Raw genomic sequence first — 20,113 nt, 5'->3', positions numbered from 1 at the left:
AATGACTTGTTTATATTGCTCTATATACTATACACAGAAACAGAAGTATTTATATTCCAATTGATTTTTTTATTTTTATATGGCAAAAATGAGAAAGGAAGCAATTTTTGAGTAAGAGGGTGCAGCGACACTTTTGTATGGTTTTGTAAGCAAGTAGTTTTTAAGTGAGATTAAACTTGGGGTTACATAAGACAAATCAGACTCTTGAAAGGGGTACAGTCATCTGGACAAGTTGAGAGCCACTGTACTAGATGACTCAGGGGCTGATCCTGGACCAGTGACCCTTTCAGCTGTAGGTTTCTGAATCAGACCCAGACCAGGTTGGGAGTGAGTGGGTGGTTTTACTGTGGCTTTCTAGTGGACTGTGTAAAATGAATGATTGCTCTCAGCCTGGTTCCTAGTGGTCAGGTGTCTACATCAGAAAGACTCAGCATCACAATTGCCTGCCTTGGTAGCCATCTCTGCAGAGGGACCAAGGAAACCCATGGAGACTGAACTCCTCTCTCATCACTAGAGGTGACCCCTTCAATTCAGGGTTGAGGCCCATTGAGGGGACAGGGAAGCCTACCCTGATGCTGTCTGTCCAGCGCCTCTTGTGGGGATTTTTCAGGGCCAGGAAAGTCTCAGAGACAGAGCTATAGAGCTGCTGTAGGGCTGCAGAGCACTGGCGGGGCTGGAATGGGGTTCTGTGGGTCAGGACTGAGGCACATTGGCAGAGCTGTGGGGTCACTCTCTTGGTCTAGCAGAGGGGGGTTCAGGCAAGGGGAAGGGTCCTGGCAGAGCTAGAAGGAAGAAGTTTGGGAAGCACTGGCCCTAGAGAGGACAAATCTCACCTCTAAGAGCAACAGCTTATGAATGAAAGGCCCATGCCCCGTGATGTCGGTGGTGCTGACACCACCTCTCGGGTGGCTTGTCTGCTGTTCTCTTACAGGCACGGCTACAACTTTGTGGTGATCATCCCAGCAGGAGCCTCCAGCATTGACATCAGGCAGCGGGGCTACAAGGGCCTCATCAGCGACGATAACTACCTAGCTCTGAAGAACAGCCAAGGCAAGTATCTGCTGAACGGGCACTTCATCGTCTCGGCTGTGGAGAGGGACCTGATGGTGAAGGGCAGCGTGCTGCGGTACAGCGGGACGGGCACGGCGGTGGAAAGCCTCCAGGCCTTCAAGCCCATCCAGGAGCCGCTGACCGTGGAGGTGTTGTCAGTGGGGAAGATGACCCCACCACGCGTGCGCTACTCCTTCTACCTGCCCAAGGAGAGCAAAGACGATAAGTCCTCTTACTGGAAAGACGGGAAAAACCCGCCCGTGCTCAGCAACAACGTCCTGAGCTTGTCCAACCGCTTGGATCCGGGCAGGCCGAATTACAAACGTGTGTCCTACAAGTGGGCGGCCAGTGGTTGGGAGGCCTGTTCCGTCTCCTGCGGCAACGGGCTGCAGAAGCGCTCCGTACACTGTCGCGACTCCTACGGCCAACTGGCCTCCGTGTGCGATGCTGCCCAGCGGCCCGTCGATGTCAGGATATGCGGTGACCCCTGCCCCATGTGGGAGGTGAGCCCCTGGTCCCCCTGCTCCAAAACCTGCGGCCGGGGCTTCAAGAGGCGCATGTTGAAATGCACGGTGCGGGCCGGCCAGCTCTTGCCTCGGGATCGCTGCAACCTCAGGAAGAAGCCTCAGGAGCTGGACTTCTGCACCCTGAGGCCATGCTGACCCCGCGGGCACTGCTTCCAAAGAAGGCCTGGTGTCTCTCTGGCTGGAGATAAATGGCTGAAGGCTGAACAGCAGCTGGGGGGAGGGAGAGGGGGAGCTGTCTGAAGTGAGGGGTCTGTTACATAGGGCATATCAGTGGACAAAGGACTTGTACGCAGGGCGAGAGCGTGCACACGTGAGAGGGGCCCAGTGTGGTGTTATAGAACAGGTTGCTCAGAGATGAAGTAAAATAAACATCTACCTCGAAGCTGCCAAACTCTCCAGGCTCCCTCCCCATCCAGAGGAGGCTATGGGCGTGAGGGGGCAGGATCGGTCTCTGGGGACTGCTCTCCGGGATCCACCAAAACATCAAGGACAAGAGTGTGTTTCTATATCGCCATGGCCGGCCTCCCTCTAGGCTTCAAAGGGTCACGCCCCAACCTCCAAAACACTAGTGCTAGATGGGACCAAAAGGAATTACCATTGCAAGGACGACAAACTATACTGCTTAACGACCGGTGCAATAAAGTGCTGGGGTCTATTAAGAACTGATGCCTTCAGGGCTTGCTAGCAATGACTCCGCAGCCGATGTGTTGCTGCTCTCCAGACCTGTGCAGCAGCGTTGTCGTGCAGGGCTGTACGTGGGTCATTGATCGGCGGCTTTTGCTTTTCATGTGTATGGACCGAACAACGTAGATTCTTATGGTGCTTAATATCTGTATTTTTATTTTTCTTCCTCATGGTTGACGCAAACCCTGCGTGCCTTGGGTAATTTTGTCATTTTTTCCATTGGATCCTCTCAGAAGACTATGCCTCTTTATATGGTGCTTTGAGAAGGGTGTGTGGAGGGGCAGGGTATCCCTAATACAAGGTGGGTATGTATTTTAAAGAAACCTCTTTAGACCAAATACCATTTACACTTAGGTCCCTTTTTGCTTTGCTAATAGTGTAAAGGTGCCTTAAAACGAGCACAAATTGCATTCCCACCACCCCTTTACACAGCTGAAGCTTAAAGGGATCTTGGTGTACGTGAGAATATGGCTGTAATTCTAGGAGGTACTGCACAATGGTGCCCCACCACAGTGCTTCCTGTTGGAAGAATGAGAAAGAGCATTGTATGCGTGACTGCCATGGGTGGCAAATACTGAGTCTTTTTTCAAAATGGTGCTCTGTGTATGTCCCTGTCACTCCGTGCCCAGTAGTCGTACTATCCTCCACCCTCTTCTCTTAACATCGTTGTTCAGGGTTATTTCTCAAAGACACATAGAGATCTTTGGTGCTGAAGTATAAAAGAAACGGGGACTAACTCTCCTCCCAGAAGATGATTGCATGGGCCTTTCTGGCCTTAAGATCTATGCTATGTACCCTGCTTAAGCCCCTCTCTAATTTTATGGGGTGTGTCTATCCTGCAATTGTGGAGCGTGATTACATCTTGTGCAGACATACCTGAGCTAGCTTTAATCTAGCAAGCTCAGGTCCCGGAGCAGTGACGCTGCAGTAAGACAAGCTTCAGCCCAGGCTAGCATCAGCAGGGGTCCAGGAAAGCTTGGACAACCCATGCTGAAGCACAAGCCAGCACAGTTTCATTTCTCCAGGACCCAGACTATGTAGATTGAAGATAGTTTGGATAGGTCAACTCAAGCTATAATCAGACCCTAAGGGTCTGTCTACACTACCTGCTGGATTGGCGGGCAGTGATCGATCCAGCAGCGATGGATTTATCATGCCTAGTCTAGATGTGATAAATTAACCCCCGAGTGCTCTCCCATCAACTCCTGTACTCCAGCTTGGCGAGAGGCGCAGGCAGAGTCAACGGGAGAGCGTCAGCTGTCGACTTACTGCAGTGAAGACACTGCAGTAGGTAGATCTAAGTACGTCGACTTCAGCTACGTTATTCACGTAGCTGAAGTTGTGTAACTTAGATTGATACCCCCCAGGGCTGTCTGCGATTGTTCCCACTGGCATCAAGGGGACAACTCACCGGGTTAAAGTGAGGCATATGCCTTGCTGAATTTGTGGTCCCTGTGGCCCGATTTCCCCACCTGTTCAATGGGGATCACGATACTTGCTCATTTTTTGCAGAGCTTTTTGAGATCTTAGCATGGAAGATACCAGAGCAGGGGAAAGTATTTTTTTATTATTGGTCCTTGGCCGGGTTGTAACTCAGGCGTTGAACCGAAGACCAACCCCCTTCCAGTGCGAGAGAACAGCAGCTAGCTGTAGACCCCCTGCACTCTAAACAACTCATGAACAACTCACATGTAAATGTTGCTTGGCAATGGGCTAATTGTCAATTCCTGCCCCTCTACTGGGCTCCCCATGGCTCTACCATAGCCTTTCTTTCCCACATGCCCCCTTCCAGCCAGCCCACTGGATGCATTTTGATAGGACACTCTTCTAGAGCGAGCTTGCCCTCATGAGCCCAGCTCCCAAGCGTGGGCCCATAACAGAGCATCCAAATCTCTCGTGTGAGCGTACAACTGCGTGTTGAAGGGCACAAAGTCTGTCTTATAGACAAAGTGCTGCACTGAGCATCGTTGGATGTTTTGTCCAAGCTTTGCCCATGGATCATTCTCCAGCCCCCAAGCCCTATATTGTCCAGAAGATTCCCTCTGGTGTTGGGATGCCAGCAACAGTAGTTAGGGAATGTCTTGCGAGGCAGCCTCTCCACTCTATGGGGAAGATGATTCTTCCTTGTCTCACTGAAGCAAGTAGGAATTCTGGCATAGACTTGCGTGGGACGGGACTGGGCCCAAAGATCTCTGGGCTTCAAAATAACCCCACCTGGAAATTCAACCGATTTTTTTATTACAAAGGGCATTAACCACACCTAATGCTGAATTTCAGATCAAGGAACTATAGCACTGGGATTATAGACAGTTCTTCGATGGCAAAACCCCTTTCTGATGGATAGATTTAGGGCTTCTGGGCTGGATCCTCCTCAGATGTAAATCAGCATAGCTCTGTTGCCTTAATTACGCCATTGACTTTGAAAGAGCTACACCAAATTACACCATCTCTCTCTCCCCACTGTCCTTCGCAGATGCTGTGCAGAGTGGGTGATGGGGTTTGTTGTTACCTAACTCCAGCTATGATTCAGCACTGCATCTCATCCTACTTAAAGGCCCTGGTTAACATCATCCAATATCCCCTTAAAAATGTGCCCAGTCTCCAGAACAAATCAGCTCTTGAGTGTTCACTTCACTTTTCTTCCCAGCGTTTAATGATCAATGAGCATTGATAAGATAGTGTCAACTCTCAGCATTCCCATAATCTCTCATGATATAAAATTAGTATCAGCATAGGGGAGAGAGAACTTGGACTGGTTGGTTACTGGTTACAGAAGAGAAATAGTATGTTTTAGTGGGAGAGGATCAAGAGAAAGGAAACAAAATCCCATTGGGCAAGCGGTTACCAGGGTTGTCAAAGAGTTCTGCACTAGGCCAGACCGGACCAGGCCCTAGATCAATCAGTGTCTGTATGTAACACTTCTACTTTACCTCTTTCCCTGTCTCAGAGTCCACCCCCTCATCCTTAGGAATATACATTACGTTTATTGGTGGGTTTGCTGTGTCTAGCACAGCTGACCCCCTCCCGGTTCCAGCTGTGTAGCTGGTCCTGAGGGGCTGCCCTTTGGGTCTTTCCATCGAAAAGAATTGGTTCCCAACACCATCAAGAATTGTCACAGTCGTGGGGGTGGGGGGCGGGGTGGGGGGTTGTTTTGTTTTTTTGTGGTTCTTTTGCAAGATGTATGGCAGAAGGACAGAAATGCCTATTGTACTGGCTGCTTTGTGTATACCATGTATACTGTACATCAGTCTTTGCTGTTTGTGCATTGATAGCAAACCTGAAATAAAGTGGTATTTAAAGTTCCATCCGATTCTTTGGGCGTATGGGTCTGTGCATTCAGTCTATTTGGGAGCAGAATCTGGCCATGCTTTCAACCTAACCCCACTAGGGTTCGACTTTTATTCCATAAGGGTGTAGTTTTCCTACACGTTAACGGGTCAAGATACACCCTAAGGAGCCTAAAGTTTATGGTGAGGAGAGAGCATGTGCCAAACAACAAGCTTGGCTTACCTCCATGGAGGCTGGAAGAATTAGATTTGTTTTTAAATATAATTTCAGATATATTGATGTTTAAAATAAAAAAAAAAGGTTAAACCCAATCAATTTACGTGTCCACGGTTGTGTGAGGGGCGGGTCAGACAATTATTTGACAGCAAAGATTCAAAAAGTTAGCGCTTCGTAACTGCTAAAACAGAGAGTTGACATTGGAGCACCTCTGAGGCCAGGCTGATGCTATAGACATTCGTATCCCCCAGCACCTGCCAAAAAGATGTGGAAAAGGTTGTCAAGTGGCTGACTGGCTCACCGGTCCCCCTTCTTGACGCCACAAAACAGCGAAAACCTTTGGCCCTGGATAGAAGGACCTTCATCCTTGGCAATGTGGAGGGACTTGTTTCAATGTTCTGTTCAGTGGTTTTGAGTCCAATGCAGTTCCTCAGCGGACCTGAAGGTTCTCTTACCCCTCCAGGCCGGGGATCCATTCGTGTTAGTTCCAACAAAGGCATCAATGTCTTTTCTTGGCAGGCTTGCCAATTCCTTCTTCAGCGACTCCACCAGGGCTCATGGGACTCTGTATTTTGGTAGCCTTATGGGCTGCACATGAGGTTCCCCCCCGCAACTTCAGCTTGCCTTCTAAGTGTGCATCTCCTGGAAGCAGGTCCTTATATTCTGTTACAATGCTGGACAGGGCCCAGGGTGACTGTTCTCCCTTCTCTCACATTGAGGATATTCTGGTATTGCTCTGTGATTAAATGTATGGCTTTCGCTGCCCTGCTGCCCAGCAGCGGGTGGTACTTTTGTGGGCGAACATATTTGCTAAGTGATAATGTCTCTTATCTACAGCCTGCAGTTTTGCTAATTGGCCTAACAATGGTTTTATTGTACATCACTAGCACTTGGTCACATTTCTCCACTCGAACATTGCTGCTTATCACTGTTGCTAGGATTACATTGCAGCTGGTTCCACAGTCTAGCTGGAATAAACTTTGTCATTATTCCAAATATGGCAGTTAAATGGCTGGCAGCCTCCTTCTGCAGTGCATTGAATCTTTGGATATGCTAAAATCCTATTGCAGACATCTTCCTCTTCATTCTCTCTTTCCTCAATCACCGCATGGACTGTTGCTTTTTTCTTCTCGGGGGCAGCTGTAGCCTTGGGACATAAAATGGTTCCTCTTCCTCACACTCCTTGCCCCACTGCCCATAGGCCAAGCATTTTAACTTCTGCCATTTGTGCTGCTCTCCATAGTATATACACTGATGTCTGCAATCCCAGTTGGTCTGCCTCCATCCTGCTTCTTTTAGCTAGAGCCTGCGTTTCTGTTCTGATCCTGTCTCTGGACAGTCCAGACACCCGCAAATAGGGTTAGAGCAGTTTCTCTCCACAATCCCTCTTGTAAGCTTGAATCACGTCATGCGCATGCCCCCCGTCAAGGAATCTTAATGTCTCCAGAATTACATGTGGGTGCCAGAGCTCTCAGTTCTGCAAATGTTAGTATCCATTCCCTCTTCTGCTTTTGGTTTCCAGTAAAAAAACACCAAAAGCACTACTCTCTCTACAGTCTCTCTGCCTATGGTCACAGTACTCAAACACACGTATTAGCTGTTCATGTTTTGGGCATTATTTCTGGCAACAGTGTCTCTCTCACATCTTCTCCTTTTCCCCAATGAGAAAGCTTATTTAATTGTATCTTCATTTTCTCATCTTTTGTCCCATGGTCAGCTTCCTATAAAGACTCATTTCTTGCTTCCATGCTTGTGCAAGGTAGATAGGAATCTAGTATTACCTGTGGTCTCAGTTCCTCCATGCTGCTGTTTGCTCTGTTTCTGGATGATGCTTTGTTTGTTTCAGTCTTGCTCACTGAGTCTCACTAGACTGACTGACTTTCCACTCTGTTTCATGCCCTGTGAGCTGGATAATGGCACGAGACAACTTCAGCTAAACTGATTCTTCATTAAAATAACTGTTTACAGACATGCTGCAACGGCAGCTAACATTCCAGCCATGTGCACGCAGACTGACTTCATGGTGCCTCCTCCAAACATATTCCTCCTGCAACCTGTGCTCCTCCTCTGAAGTTCCATGCAGGTTGCTATAAGCTGCATCTTCATCAGACCCACTCTGTGCTTATGTTACACCAATTACTCCTTCTCAACTTAGGTAACTCTGTGAGAGTCTATTCATTTACATTGGTGTAATTCCCATCGACTGCAATAAGTTAGCAGTGAATCTGGCCCACTGAATGTAATTGAATCTAATTTGGAGGAATTCCCATGCTGAGGGGTTAGAAGATGGTTGCTTTTATTGCTGAAAGGAAGGTGTACATTAGAATAGCCTGTGCAATACTTTAACTGACCCTGTTTACACTTCCTTGATGCTCCTCTGGACTATCTTATGCACCATTGCTTGAGGGAGTCTAGGTATACCGAGTCTGAAAGGGACGCTAAGTTATACCACTTTGCACATCACCTGTGAGTTCTTCATGAACGCAACTCCAGATTTACAAGGGTGCCAATGAGAGCAGTTTGGCTCCTTAACCATGTTGCTAGGTGCTTAGAAAACATTAGCTATGCCTTCCGTTGCTTGCGGAATGATTCCCAGCACACCCTTGATGAGTCAGTTCCCGCTCCTTAAGTCATATCAGTGCCAACATGAGATAAGCCCCAATTCCTTCCTTGTAGCAGGACATGTCTGTACAGAGACGACTAAAGTCACATCCAGCTTTCATCAGGGACAGTTTGTCCTTTTCTCTATTTTACCCCAAACAAAGGAGAGGACAGCTTGATTGTCATATTGCAGTTGCTTGGCAAATTTTGAGGGCACCCCAAAAACTTCGGGGGTGAACTTATTTTGCACAAGAAATTGCTACCACTCCCACATCTAAATTATCTATTGAATGTGATTGATAGTTTGTTCCTCTCTCCCTCGAAAAAGAAAAAAAAATCTGTTCAAATATATGACAATATTGCAAAGGATCCAGTTACAAACAGCTTTATCAAGATCACATGGCCAGATCCTCAGCTGGTGCACATGGGCCGAGATCCAGTGATTGCAATGGAGCGATGCTCATTTACACCAGCTGAGGAGCTAGCTGGAATGTGTACATGGCATAAACGTCTCCTGCTGCTGCAGAAGTGGGGCATAAGTAGGGAGATGAAGATATTGATCCTGTCCGATTATGACTGCTGGATTTCTAAGATACCAGCAAACCAAATGGATGCATATGTAATAATCTAGTCTAGTAGATGCTGGTGTGGTAGTATGGGCATCTCTCACTGTGTCATCATTGCTTTAGAGTGAAATTCAGAGGACCTGCACAATTTAAGTCCCACTTTAGCACAAGATCTATGTGCCACTTAAGTCTCACTTAAGCACAATGAGCTTTGTGCTAACCCTCTGCACAAGGGTGAACTTTACTCTTATCCCATACCTCTTCCTTTGTGTTCTCATGTGATGAGAGGCGGGAACTGAGTTCAAGTTAACCCCTTGTTCACTGGGGACTAGATAGCACCACTGCATCTCATCAAATGCCCGTGGGGGGCAGGAGGGAGGAATCTATGTGGCTGCAGAGAAACCATCTCCAGGCGAAAGATTAAAGGAAACAACCACCACTATTGGAAACCTCAGCTCAAAGTAAAGTGATTAGAGTTTATGTTTGGTCAACTCCAAGTTTGTTTGCTCCGTGCCTTGTCTCGAATATCGCCTAGGGAAAGCCACACAATCACTTAATGTGTCTGAGAAATATACTATTAAAGGGCATGACATAGGTGACGTACGGGACATGGAACAGCCATATTAAACAAACTGCTCAGGAACAGGATATTGGCGAAGAACAAACATTAAAAAAACCCAGAGAGCATAACTAGTGGCAGAGGAAAGAAGTTCTTACTGACAGGGAAAATCTCAACCAATTGCTTTATCTCAATTCCAAAATACGGGGTTTGAAAAAGAAGCATGTAACATTCCAACAAAGGGTTAGAAAATCAGTTTTGTGATAGGGGTGATCCATCAATGGCTATTAGCCATAATGGTCAGGGAGGCAACCACATGCTCCGGTGTCCCTAAACCTCTGACTGTCAGAAGCGGAGACTGGACAACAGGAGATGGATCACTCAATAATTACCATGTTCTGTTCATTCTCTCTGAAGCACCTGGCACTGGCCACTGTTGGAAGACAGGATACTGGGCTAGATGGATCATTGCTCTGTCCCAGTGTGGCCATTCTTATGAGATGTGTTAAGACCAGAATGGTCAGGTGGCCTCCTAAATTCATATTATGCCTGTCGATTTAGGCGTCTAGCGGAAGGCATCCAAATTAGAACTTTTTCCCTGAGGGATCACTTCTGCAAGGTCCTGAAGGCTGAAGGCCAGATCTGCAGCATTTGTTATTCACAGAGCTCCATTGACTACAGTGGAGTTATGCTGATGGATACCAACTGAGGATCTGCCTCTGAAAACCAAAATCACTGAGAGTTCAGAGTGCTCAACACACCTTGCAGGATTGAGACTTATGGCTTTATGATTTTCTTCAGATCTGTTATCCCAGTGAGAAAAATCCCATACGACCACACTGAATTTGACACAGATTTACACTGGAGTACATGCACTAATGTAAATCTGTAGATTTCCCTGGGGTCAGACTGGGTTTAAGGGACATCAGCTTCTGGGTTTCTGACACTGAGCTCTTTTCTTTCCTATTCGTAGGGTCTCCCTAACAATGTGGTTCAGTCTGTTTTTGTCTGCATCTGGAGAATGAAAACATACACACACATTTAATGCAGTTTCAACTAATCCACTTTAAATTCAGACCTTTAGTTAATTCGGATTAACTTTCCTGAAGGTCCCCATGTAGACAAGCCTTTACGATCACCGGGTCCCCAGGAGACAAGTACATTGCTTAGATAAACCCATTTGTAACCACAGCCAGTCCTCTCAATATTCCTACTCCTCCAAAATAGCCCGGGAGCCCCCACCATCTAGCAGAAAGGGAGCGGGATATCACTTCAACTCAGCGTTCTTTACCCATCATCGCCTCAGCCTTTGGCTGGGTAAACTATAATCACCCAGGAGCCATCCCCAGGCAAGCCTTGCTCCAGTGAGGCAGCTGATGTACATACCCACACCATTTAGAAAAGAGCAGCTTACAATAGTTGGGAGTACTCCGCACAGCAGTGGAACCCGATGCTGGGTTGCCATTGCACCTCTCTCAAAGGAAGGTTCAGGAAGAGATATGGAACCTCTCCCGCTTCCCAGTGGACATGGGCCAGCATGAGATGTGGTATCTCCATTTCAATGGACTGTCCACCACCCTACAGAGGGAGGAGAGCTAATTGATCCAACAAAGGAGGACTGTTTATTACTGTTGGTCTGATGGCAGCCCCTCAAGGGCCCAGCTGAGATCATGGTTCTTGGTATTGCACAGACACAGAGTAAGGGACAGGCCCTGGGCTGCTGACAAACAACCTAACAGGTTGGAGGGGAAGCAGAAGCACAGAGAGGTGAAGTGACTTGCACAAGGTCAGACAACAGGTCTTGGGGCTGGGCTAGGAATAGATCCAGGTCTCCCGAGTCCCAGCTCAGCGCTTGATCCAATCATGATGATGTCCCCTCGCAGAGAGTTATGGCAAATCCAGTGGATTCTGGACAGAGTCCCCAGTCAGCTAATGGCATTAGGCTATAGCAAGGGGACAAGTCTGTCCAGATGAAGCCAAGTTGCTCCAGCCACTCGCTATGGGAACCCCTCAGGTGTGTAAGTTGTGGCAATTTGACAGTAACTGTTACAGTATATGACAGTCACAGGGATGCCGCGAAGCTTGGGAAGCCCAAGGCGTTCATGGGCGATATTGAATTTGAGGGGAAATGATGGCTCTTAGGAACCGTTTTAAGACCAAGAACCATAAGAAAAAGGAAGAGGTATTTGTTCAGAGTGTCTGACTCAGCTGCCTGCTGTCTCCCTCAGCCATGCCCAGTGCTCCGGGTCCCTGGATACACCCGTGAACTGAGAGATGCTATTCCAGGAAGGCTTCGCATTTTAAGGATGGGTGAGCTTGTAACTGCAAGGTCATTTCCTCTGAGTGGGTAGTTTCCAAGCTCTCTGCTGGCCACCCTGGGTGATGGAGTGCCCCTGGCATTAGTCACTGACCTGCCAGCATTGTGCCTCCTGATCTCCTCTGCACGCAGGCCCAGAGCACTATTTATAGAGTGTAGAGGAAAGTTCACTCTGAGAGGGGAGGGAGCAAATTCAAGATACAAGGGTGTAGCCTTGCCTTGCTGCGTGGCCTGCAGCCATGCCCACCTGGGCCTGTGCACTCCTGCCATCTCACCAGCCAGGCAAGGCGAGGCTGTGGCACTGCTCAGAGGGGGAAGCTAGAGTGAAACCCCAGCGTACAGCGGCAAGGGGCGTTGGTGGCACTTTCCCTTCCGGGCCACTCCTGAACCAATGCATCAGGGCAGTGCTGTGCTGCTGGAGGTGCATCCTTTCATGGGCATCAGAAATCTGGGGTTCAACTACTTTATGAGCGTGTAAAAAGCTCCCAAAGAAAGACAGCCTCGTGGTGACAACACTGGAGTGGAATTCATGAGTCCTGGGTTCCATTCCTGACTCTAACCGAGATTTCCAGGACAGCTTGCTTAATCCATCCGCGTGGCAGCTCCTGGTCTGTGAAATGTGGGCAGTGACACTCCCCTACCTCACAGGGGCATTGAGAGAATGGATTGATTCACATCTGCGAGGTGCTTAGGTAGTACAGTGAATGGAACCATAAAACTATGGTATTTATTTGGCCCTCAGTTACCATAGTATCTGAACACCACAAAATCTTTAGCATATTTCCCCTCACAACATCTCTGTGAGGTACAGAAATGCTATTATCCCCATTTCACAGATGGGAAACTGAGTCATGGAGAGGCTATGTGATTTGCCCAAGGTCCCACAGGAAGCTTGTAGCACAGCCAGGACATAAGTGGAGCAATTGACAAGAACAGAGATGTAGGCATGGCCCAGCTCAGTTAGGGTAATTACTACATTTTACCAGGCCTAAATCTCCCTCCTGTTACAACTGCATGCAGAATTGTTCTTTGCTACTTGTATGGAGCTGCTAAGCAGCTCTGTGTAGCAGCCTAGAGAAGACCGGAATAAGTGACTCCTATCCAACTAGAAATCATGGTTACTAACCTTTCAGGATGAAAGGAGTTGTACAAATATAATCTCCTTATCAAAAAGGAACTGTAGAACCTCTTGTTCCTTACCAAGGTCACCTTGTGGCTTTGTTCACTATTTGAACTGGCTATAAGGCACTTATAAACGTTTCCTTGCGGCCCACATTTAAATTAACGTTTCTGGGTTTTAATTCCTCTTCATTCTGTTAGCACCCCAACACATGCCAGCAGCAAGGCCACGATGTGCCAACAGCAGGTTGCTTTCAAACACTTGCCATTAATAAAAGCACAATAGCACCTTATAAATCACATCGGGCCATGTTTTGCTTTTAGAGGGAAGTCATTTAATAAAAAGGCCCATTCACCTCGATGGAGCCACCAAACAGAAATTATTGCTACACTAATACGAGCCCCCCCTCACCTTCTTTCTCTGAACTTTATGAAGGTGTTTGGTGCTGTGCGGAATGCATGGTTTTAGAGACATCCCAGTGGTCTCCTGGACATGGGCTCGCAGGAGTCTCTTTGAAAATCCCAGCCCAGGAATTCCCTGAAACTCTCCTTTATAAAGTTTGTAGTAGGGGCAGACAGGGAGAGGGGCTAGTACGACCGAGGGGTGAGGGAAAGAGTCAGGTAGAAGGAAGTGCAGATATCCCTGTTGTCAGCCAGCTGGAGGTGCAGGTAAGTGGTTTTGGGTAGATGGGAGAGGACTTAATACGGGATTTAGTAGAAGTAGCCCTAGCCTCAAGCAGACAGAGGACTTCCACTGTCTGTTGAACATTATAGGAGAATGGTCATGCATGCTTTTCTCCAGCTGCATTTATCCCAGAGCATTCTGGAGGAGTGCACCTCCTCTTCTACCCTAAGAACAGCTCTGAATTTTCCCTCATGTAATATGCTCCCCTTCAGCCCAAGGCGGTGCCTTTGATGCATTCATTTGCGGTGGTCAGCACTTAACACTGGGAATCTACCAGTGACTAGAGCTGCTCAGAATGTTTCAAACGTTTTTCTCCCACGGCTTTGTTCTCCTCTCAGGGAAATTGTGGTGGGGGAGGGGGTAGTTGTGGGCAATTTCTCCACTTACACTAGGGCATGATGGTAGGGCTCCATTCTCACTCCTTTTGCACACGCACACGAGGCCGTTAGGGGCATGTCTACACAGCCCGTGGCAGCTCTGAAGCCTGCACCCTTCCTCTGGCTTCAGAGCTTGAGCTCCAGCCCAAGTCACAATGTCTATCCAGATATTTGTAAGTGCGGTAGCGCAAGTCGCACGAGCCCTAGTCTGTTGACCCAGGCTCGCAGCGGAAACATACCTCAGCCCCACCCAGGCCGCCTCACTAACGTTCCCCTAGAGTATCTTCAGTATGTGGAGACATCTAGTTTTAGGTCTGTCTCATCTGACACTGCAGCTGAGGGCCTTAGCCACTGTTTGGACGAGATTGGGGACAGGGATGATTTAGAAGCCTTCAACTACCTGATGGGGGGTGAGGAGTCCAAAGAGAATGGATCTAGACTGTTCTCAGTGGTGGCAGATGACAGAACAAGGAGCAATGGTCTCAAGTTACAGTGGGGGAGGTCTAGGTTGGATATTAGGAAACACTATTTCACTAGGAGGGTGGTGAAGCACTGGAATGGGTTACCTAGGGAGGTGGTGAAATCTCCATCCTTAGAGATCTTTAAGGGTTGACAAAGCCCTGGCTGGGATGATTTAGTTGGGTTTGGTCCTGCTTTGAGCAGGGGGTTGGACTAGATGACCTCCTGAGGTCTCTTCCAACCCTGATATTCTATGATTCTAGAAAACCCTAAATAAGCTTGGGACCTGCCTGCTTTCCCAAGTGACCCCTCATGCCATTCTGCCACAGCTGCAGTTCCCCTTGGTAAAAAAGGGTGGGAACAGCCAGCTGGGCATGTCCTTTGAGAAACTAGCTGCTCTACTGAAATAGCTCCACGCTTTAGGGCACACCTACAAGACTCATTACCTCAGAGCACCCCATCACGGCAAGGCCTAGCATGGTGCCGCTCTGCCACCAAAGTGGCTCCTGAGAGCCTGCTGTTCTCTACTCCAGCCAGTCCTCAACTGCTGGGCTTCCTCCTTTTAAACCCCAGACCCCGGATAGGTATCGCGCTGCAGCAGGATTAACTGAGCAGAACTGACTGGCACCCAGTCCTCTTGGCCCTTAAAGTAGCGGGCTGCCCTGTTACGGAACGCTACAAAGTTCTGGGGACCATTCAGAGTCTGGCTGGTTTTTTTCTTTGCTGTTTACATTAGTGGCGGGTTCATTTACTCTCGTTGTGTTGTGTGGGTGCCTGTTACCCTGCTGGGTGGTTACTGCTGCATTACATGACTGTTAGGGCCCCTAGAACCAGAGAAGGGTCTCTTTATTGGCCTTTAAATCAAAACAAATCCCCACATTCTTAAAATAAAATGATGTCCCAAAGAGATAAGAACTGAGCTACACAGCCTTTTGCTCAATGAGCCCCAGCCATGACACAGAGTCATCTTATCTAGCACCCCATTGCCATAATATCTGAGCTCCCGCAAATCATTAGCATATTTATTCTCATGACACCCCTGTAATGCAAGGCAGGGCTCTTGTCCCCTTTTTACAGATGGGAAACTGAGGCACAGAGCAGGGGCAGCTCTAGGTATTTTGCCGCCCCAAGCATGGCAGGCAGGCTGCCTTCGGCGGCTTGCCTGCGGGAGGTCCCCAGTCCCACGGATTCGGCAGCACGCCTGCGGGAGGTCTGCCGAAGCTGTGGGACCAGCGGACCCTCCGCAAGCATGCCACTGAAGGCAACCTGCCTGCCGCCTTCGCGGCAACTGGCAGAGCGCCCCCCCCTTGGCTTGCTGCCCCAAGCACATGCTTGGCGTGCTGGTGCCTGGAGCCGTCCCTGGCACAGAGAGAGTAAGTGACTTACTCAAGTCACACAGGGAGTCTGTGGCAGAGCAGGAAATTGAACCCAGATTTCCACCCTGGTGCTCTAACCAGCAGACCATCCTTCCTCTCTGGCCTTGCAACATATGTTACACAGAAGAGGTGCCGTATGGTATGGGTGGGATTTTGACACATGTCCAACCCTCTAGGCATCTTTGGGAAAAAAAAAATTAAAAAGCCACCACTCTGTGTGCAGACATCCCGCTTAAACACGGGGTCCAAAGACTGGGGCTGAAACCTATCTCCAGGCAAGCCAGTTATTGTAGGGGAACTGGATGGCCCAGCCTATTAGTAATTGGGGTTCTGGTACCTTTGACCTAATTGGTAGCCAGCCCAGGTCATCGGTCAAGGAAAGGTCAGCTCCGTGAAGGGAGCTCCCAGGGGAGGCGTGTCTGAATTGCAAAGCTATTGACTCCAAATACCAGCCCCCCCATGACGGTGGAAACTGAACTTTCCTATCCAGAGCGGGATGAGGCAGTATTGTTGTGTACTATGTGGATAAACAGATCTTTAGGCTTTTGGATGTAATGTAATGCAAATCAGTGTAATGCAAATCATGAGCAATAACTTTGCTAAGTGATTTAATATGCCGTGTGGTTGGTGCCAGGGAGGAAGTCATACGTTGCTTTCTGTCCAAATCAACTAATTTTTCGCTCCCAATTCATTCCTTATGTATCTCCATTTAAGTCAATGGAAGGAAGATGGCTTGATCTGTGCATACTGAATACTTTTCAAAATTAGATTCCAATCCTGGGTCTGGGACTGAACGGGATTTTGCTTGTTTTCCTTTGTTCTAAACGGAAATAAAAGGAACTGAGGGTGGGGAAGAGAACAGTATTAAATGTATGTTGAGGGAGAGAAACCTTCCTAAGCAATGTTAAAAGGCCTCCTGGTATTTCTTTTTGGTCAGAGGATTTAGTTCTGATTGAGATGTGGCTTCAGATCAACTTGTTGAGCCTGGGTTCCTGGTTTTTTTTTTTGGCCAAGAGACAAAAACAAACAGACGTAGATTGAATTAATGGGCCTAATTCGTAACATGTGGAGTGAAATGCTGCTCCTGAGTGTAACCAAGCTGTGCAGGATGACTCGGGGCTCTTAGCAAGTCATGCCTAGCATCAGATACATAAAATATAGGTGGTCACGTGGGGTCGGCAAAGCCAAACAAAAATGGCAGCATGCACCAGAGGATGATACCACGAACAAGAAACATGTTGGTCTGTGATGTGGTAAACTCATTTCCCACTCAGATGATTGAAGACAGCTGAATCGCCCGATGCCCCTTAGTTTATTCTGCAGTAATCACTGTTTACTGCATGACTCCTGCCAGCTGACCACTGAATTAGCTTGCTGGCTCCATCACTGGATTGTTATACAGTCTATTTTTTTTAAAATCGTAACCACTTTTGCAGACAAAGCAGCTGAAATTAAGTCTCCAGCTCTTCAGAAGGTAAAGAGTGAGGAGCAAATCGGTGACAATTCTTTCCACTTAGTAAGGGGGATGTGTCTTTAAGGGAGGTGGCACTCTCTTGCTCCACCCAGTGGGAGGAGATAAGTCCTGGGCACCCTAGCTGGTGAAAAAGAGGCAGTTGCATGATATCTGTTGAGTGGGCAAGAGGTGCGAGTCATTGGAGGGCACGGGGTACATGCAACCTCAAACTCTGAGCAGGTTTGAGGAAGCTCATGGCACAGTTGGGGCCTGCATGCGTGAAGTCAGGCTGAAAATCCTGTACGGGATGGACTGGCAGGGAGGCTGGTGGACAGAACTTTCTGGGGGTCCACAAAGATTCAGTGGATCAGCATCAAATTTAGTCCCAATCCACTTACAATGCAGAGTGGATGGGATGCCCAATAAACCAACCGACAACATCTGCAACAGAATCCCTGCCTGACACCTGCTTCTGTTGTTTTAGGCCAGGGGTCGGCAACCTTTCAGCAGTGCTGTGCCGAGTCTTCATTGATTCACTCTAATTTAAGGTTTTGCATGCCAGTAATACATTTTAACGTTTTTAGGTCTCTTTCTATAAGTCTATGATATAGAACTAAACTATTGTTGTATGTAAAGTAAATAAGTTTTTTAAAATGTTTAAGAAGCTTCATTTAAAATTAAATTAAAATGCAGAGCCCCCCAGACTGGTGGCCAGGACCTGGGCAGTGTGAGTGCCACTGAAAATCAGCTCCCGTGCTGCCTTTGGCAGGTGTGCCATAGGTTGCCTACCCCTGTTTTAGGCTGCTATTAGTCCTTTCGAGCAAAAGAGTGAGTGTTTGTTCAATGCCAGATTGGAATGGCACAGCAATTAGCAGACAGGACCTGCCTAGCTCGGACATAGCACTTGCATCCATAGCTCTTAAAGTGTTTTACAAAAGCTGTAGGCTTCATAAGCCCCCATTTTAAAAACTGAGGCATGGAAAAGTGATGGGACTGCCCAAGGTCACCCAGCAGATCAGAGGAAGAACCAAGTACCAATCCAGCATACGATGCACTGAGCCATGTTACCTCCCATAGGCCAAAAGCGTGGAGGATGGACGATGATCAACAGGAAAATGCCTTTTACTCACAGGTGGCGAAATCCTGAAGTCCTTCCGCAGTCGAGACTTCCACTGATGTCCGACGGAGCTTTGCAATGGCAGAGGTGTGGCCATGGTGATTAGTTCTCAGCTTGAGCTTGTCAGAGCAGAGAACAGCGAGGCACTGGGAGAAAGAATTGCCCCCATCCCAAGAGAAGGCACAAATTAAATGTCTCTTTCCTCTAATGTTGTCACATGGAAATGCCCCATTGTGTCCTAACAGCATTCAGATATTGACAAGTTACCTTGCACGCAATGTGTTTTTCAGCAGAGCTGACCTCAAACTGCAAAACCAAGATCTGAAACAGAATTTCAAACTCCCAAAGCCCACAGTAGGTCAGATCTGGGAACTTGTTTCAGGTCCCTTTCCAATTTGTGTGTGTGACTGGGACACTTGAACAGTTTCCTTTGGCTGACTGCAGGATTTGCTAACCTTCATAGCCTTCTTGCTACAATGTTTGCTCTCTAGAGGCATAGAATCATAGAATATCAGGGTTGGAATGGACCTCAGGAGGTCATCTAGTCCAACCCCCTGCTCAAAGCAGGACCAATCCCCAACTAAATCATCCCAGCCAGGGCTTTGTTAAACCTGACCTTAAAAACTTCTAAGGAAGGAGATTCCACCACCTCCCTAGGTAACCCATTCCAGTGCTTCACCACCCTCCTAGTGAAAAAGTTTTTCCTAATATCCAACCTAAACCTCCCCCATCTGTGCCCAAGATTTGAGTCTAGCCAAGAGAGGCTCTCCATGCAGGAAAGTCTTTTTTTCACCCCAAGCCAGCTTTGACTGACACTGATAATGGCCCCGGACATGCGCCTGCAGGAAGTCTGGACCAGTGCCAGATAAGCACCAGATCTAGATCAAGAAAGGAAGGACCTAATGACATGTTTTACATTACTAGGAGGTGGGTGGGGAATAGCTTTAAAAGCCTCTACGTGCTGCTGATCTGCAAAAGTGAGAGAGTGGGGGAGATACTGATCAGGTATGGGGTGATGCCCACTGGCCTTCCTAAAGAATCAGACTCCCTAGCCAAGAAGCTGGTGTTAAGAGCTGCCCAGTTATGCACCATGAAGATGGTCAGATTCTTCCAGCAATCCTAGCCAGGAGAGTGGGCCTAAGCAGATTTGTGGCAAATATGCTTTCAGCTCCTTGCTGATAGTGTCGACTGTACCAGAGCTCTATGCTGGAAAGTGCTGGCGCTCCATGCTGAGGTCTCCATCACAGACTTTGCCTTTATGAAAAAGGCTTAATCCTCAAAGAAGTGGCATCAGAAGGAGGAAGATTATACTCCTCTTCTGAGATCCATGTCAGCATCTCTAATGAAGGGTGGAAAATGAGTTGAGTAAATCAGGCAGCTGTTAAAGATTATAGACCTTTAACTAAGTAAATCCTTTGGAAATTGCAGCCACGGGGTGATCAGGGAGCACTTTCCATCTGAGTACCACAAAAGACACTGCTTTTGGATTTGGCGTAATTCACATCAGGTGCAGCCAGGACACCAGCCGAGACTGATGAAATCATGGAGGGTAATTTAATTTAGCAGGATTATTTTTACATCTTTTTCTTGTAAATGAATTTAGCGCTGGTGAAAGGTGCCAGCTCAACATCCCTGGAAAGTGAAGGTCTCTGTGGTGATGTGTTTTGGAGTCTTCTACATGACAAGAATATCATTATAACAATAACAGCTAGTGATTAT

General features: G+C 47.8%; 1 protein-coding gene across 1 annotated transcript in view; it reads left to right on the top strand.

Moving 5' to 3' along the window:
* ADAMTS15 (ADAM metallopeptidase with thrombospondin type 1 motif 15) overlaps positions 1–3,454 on the top strand; it is a 28,625-nt gene extending 25,171 nt beyond the window's left edge. Inside the window, exon 8 of the mRNA XM_039496745.1 lies at positions 932–3,454. Within this exon, the coding sequence (XP_039352679.1) occupies positions 932–1,712 (781 nt within the window). The 3' untranslated portion in view covers positions 1,713–3,454. The remainder of the gene's footprint in view (positions 1–931) is intronic.
* The last annotated feature ends 16,659 nt before the right edge of the window (positions 3,455–20,113 follow it).

The sequence above is a fragment of the Mauremys reevesii genome, linkage group 12 (assembly GCF_016161935.1).
Source record: "Mauremys reevesii isolate NIE-2019 linkage group 12, ASM1616193v1, whole genome shotgun sequence".
Taxonomy (NCBI): domain Eukaryota; kingdom Metazoa; phylum Chordata; order Testudines; family Geoemydidae; genus Mauremys; species Mauremys reevesii.
Note: the sequence above shows the minus strand (reverse complement) of the source record. Positions and strands in the feature narration are given on the sequence as shown.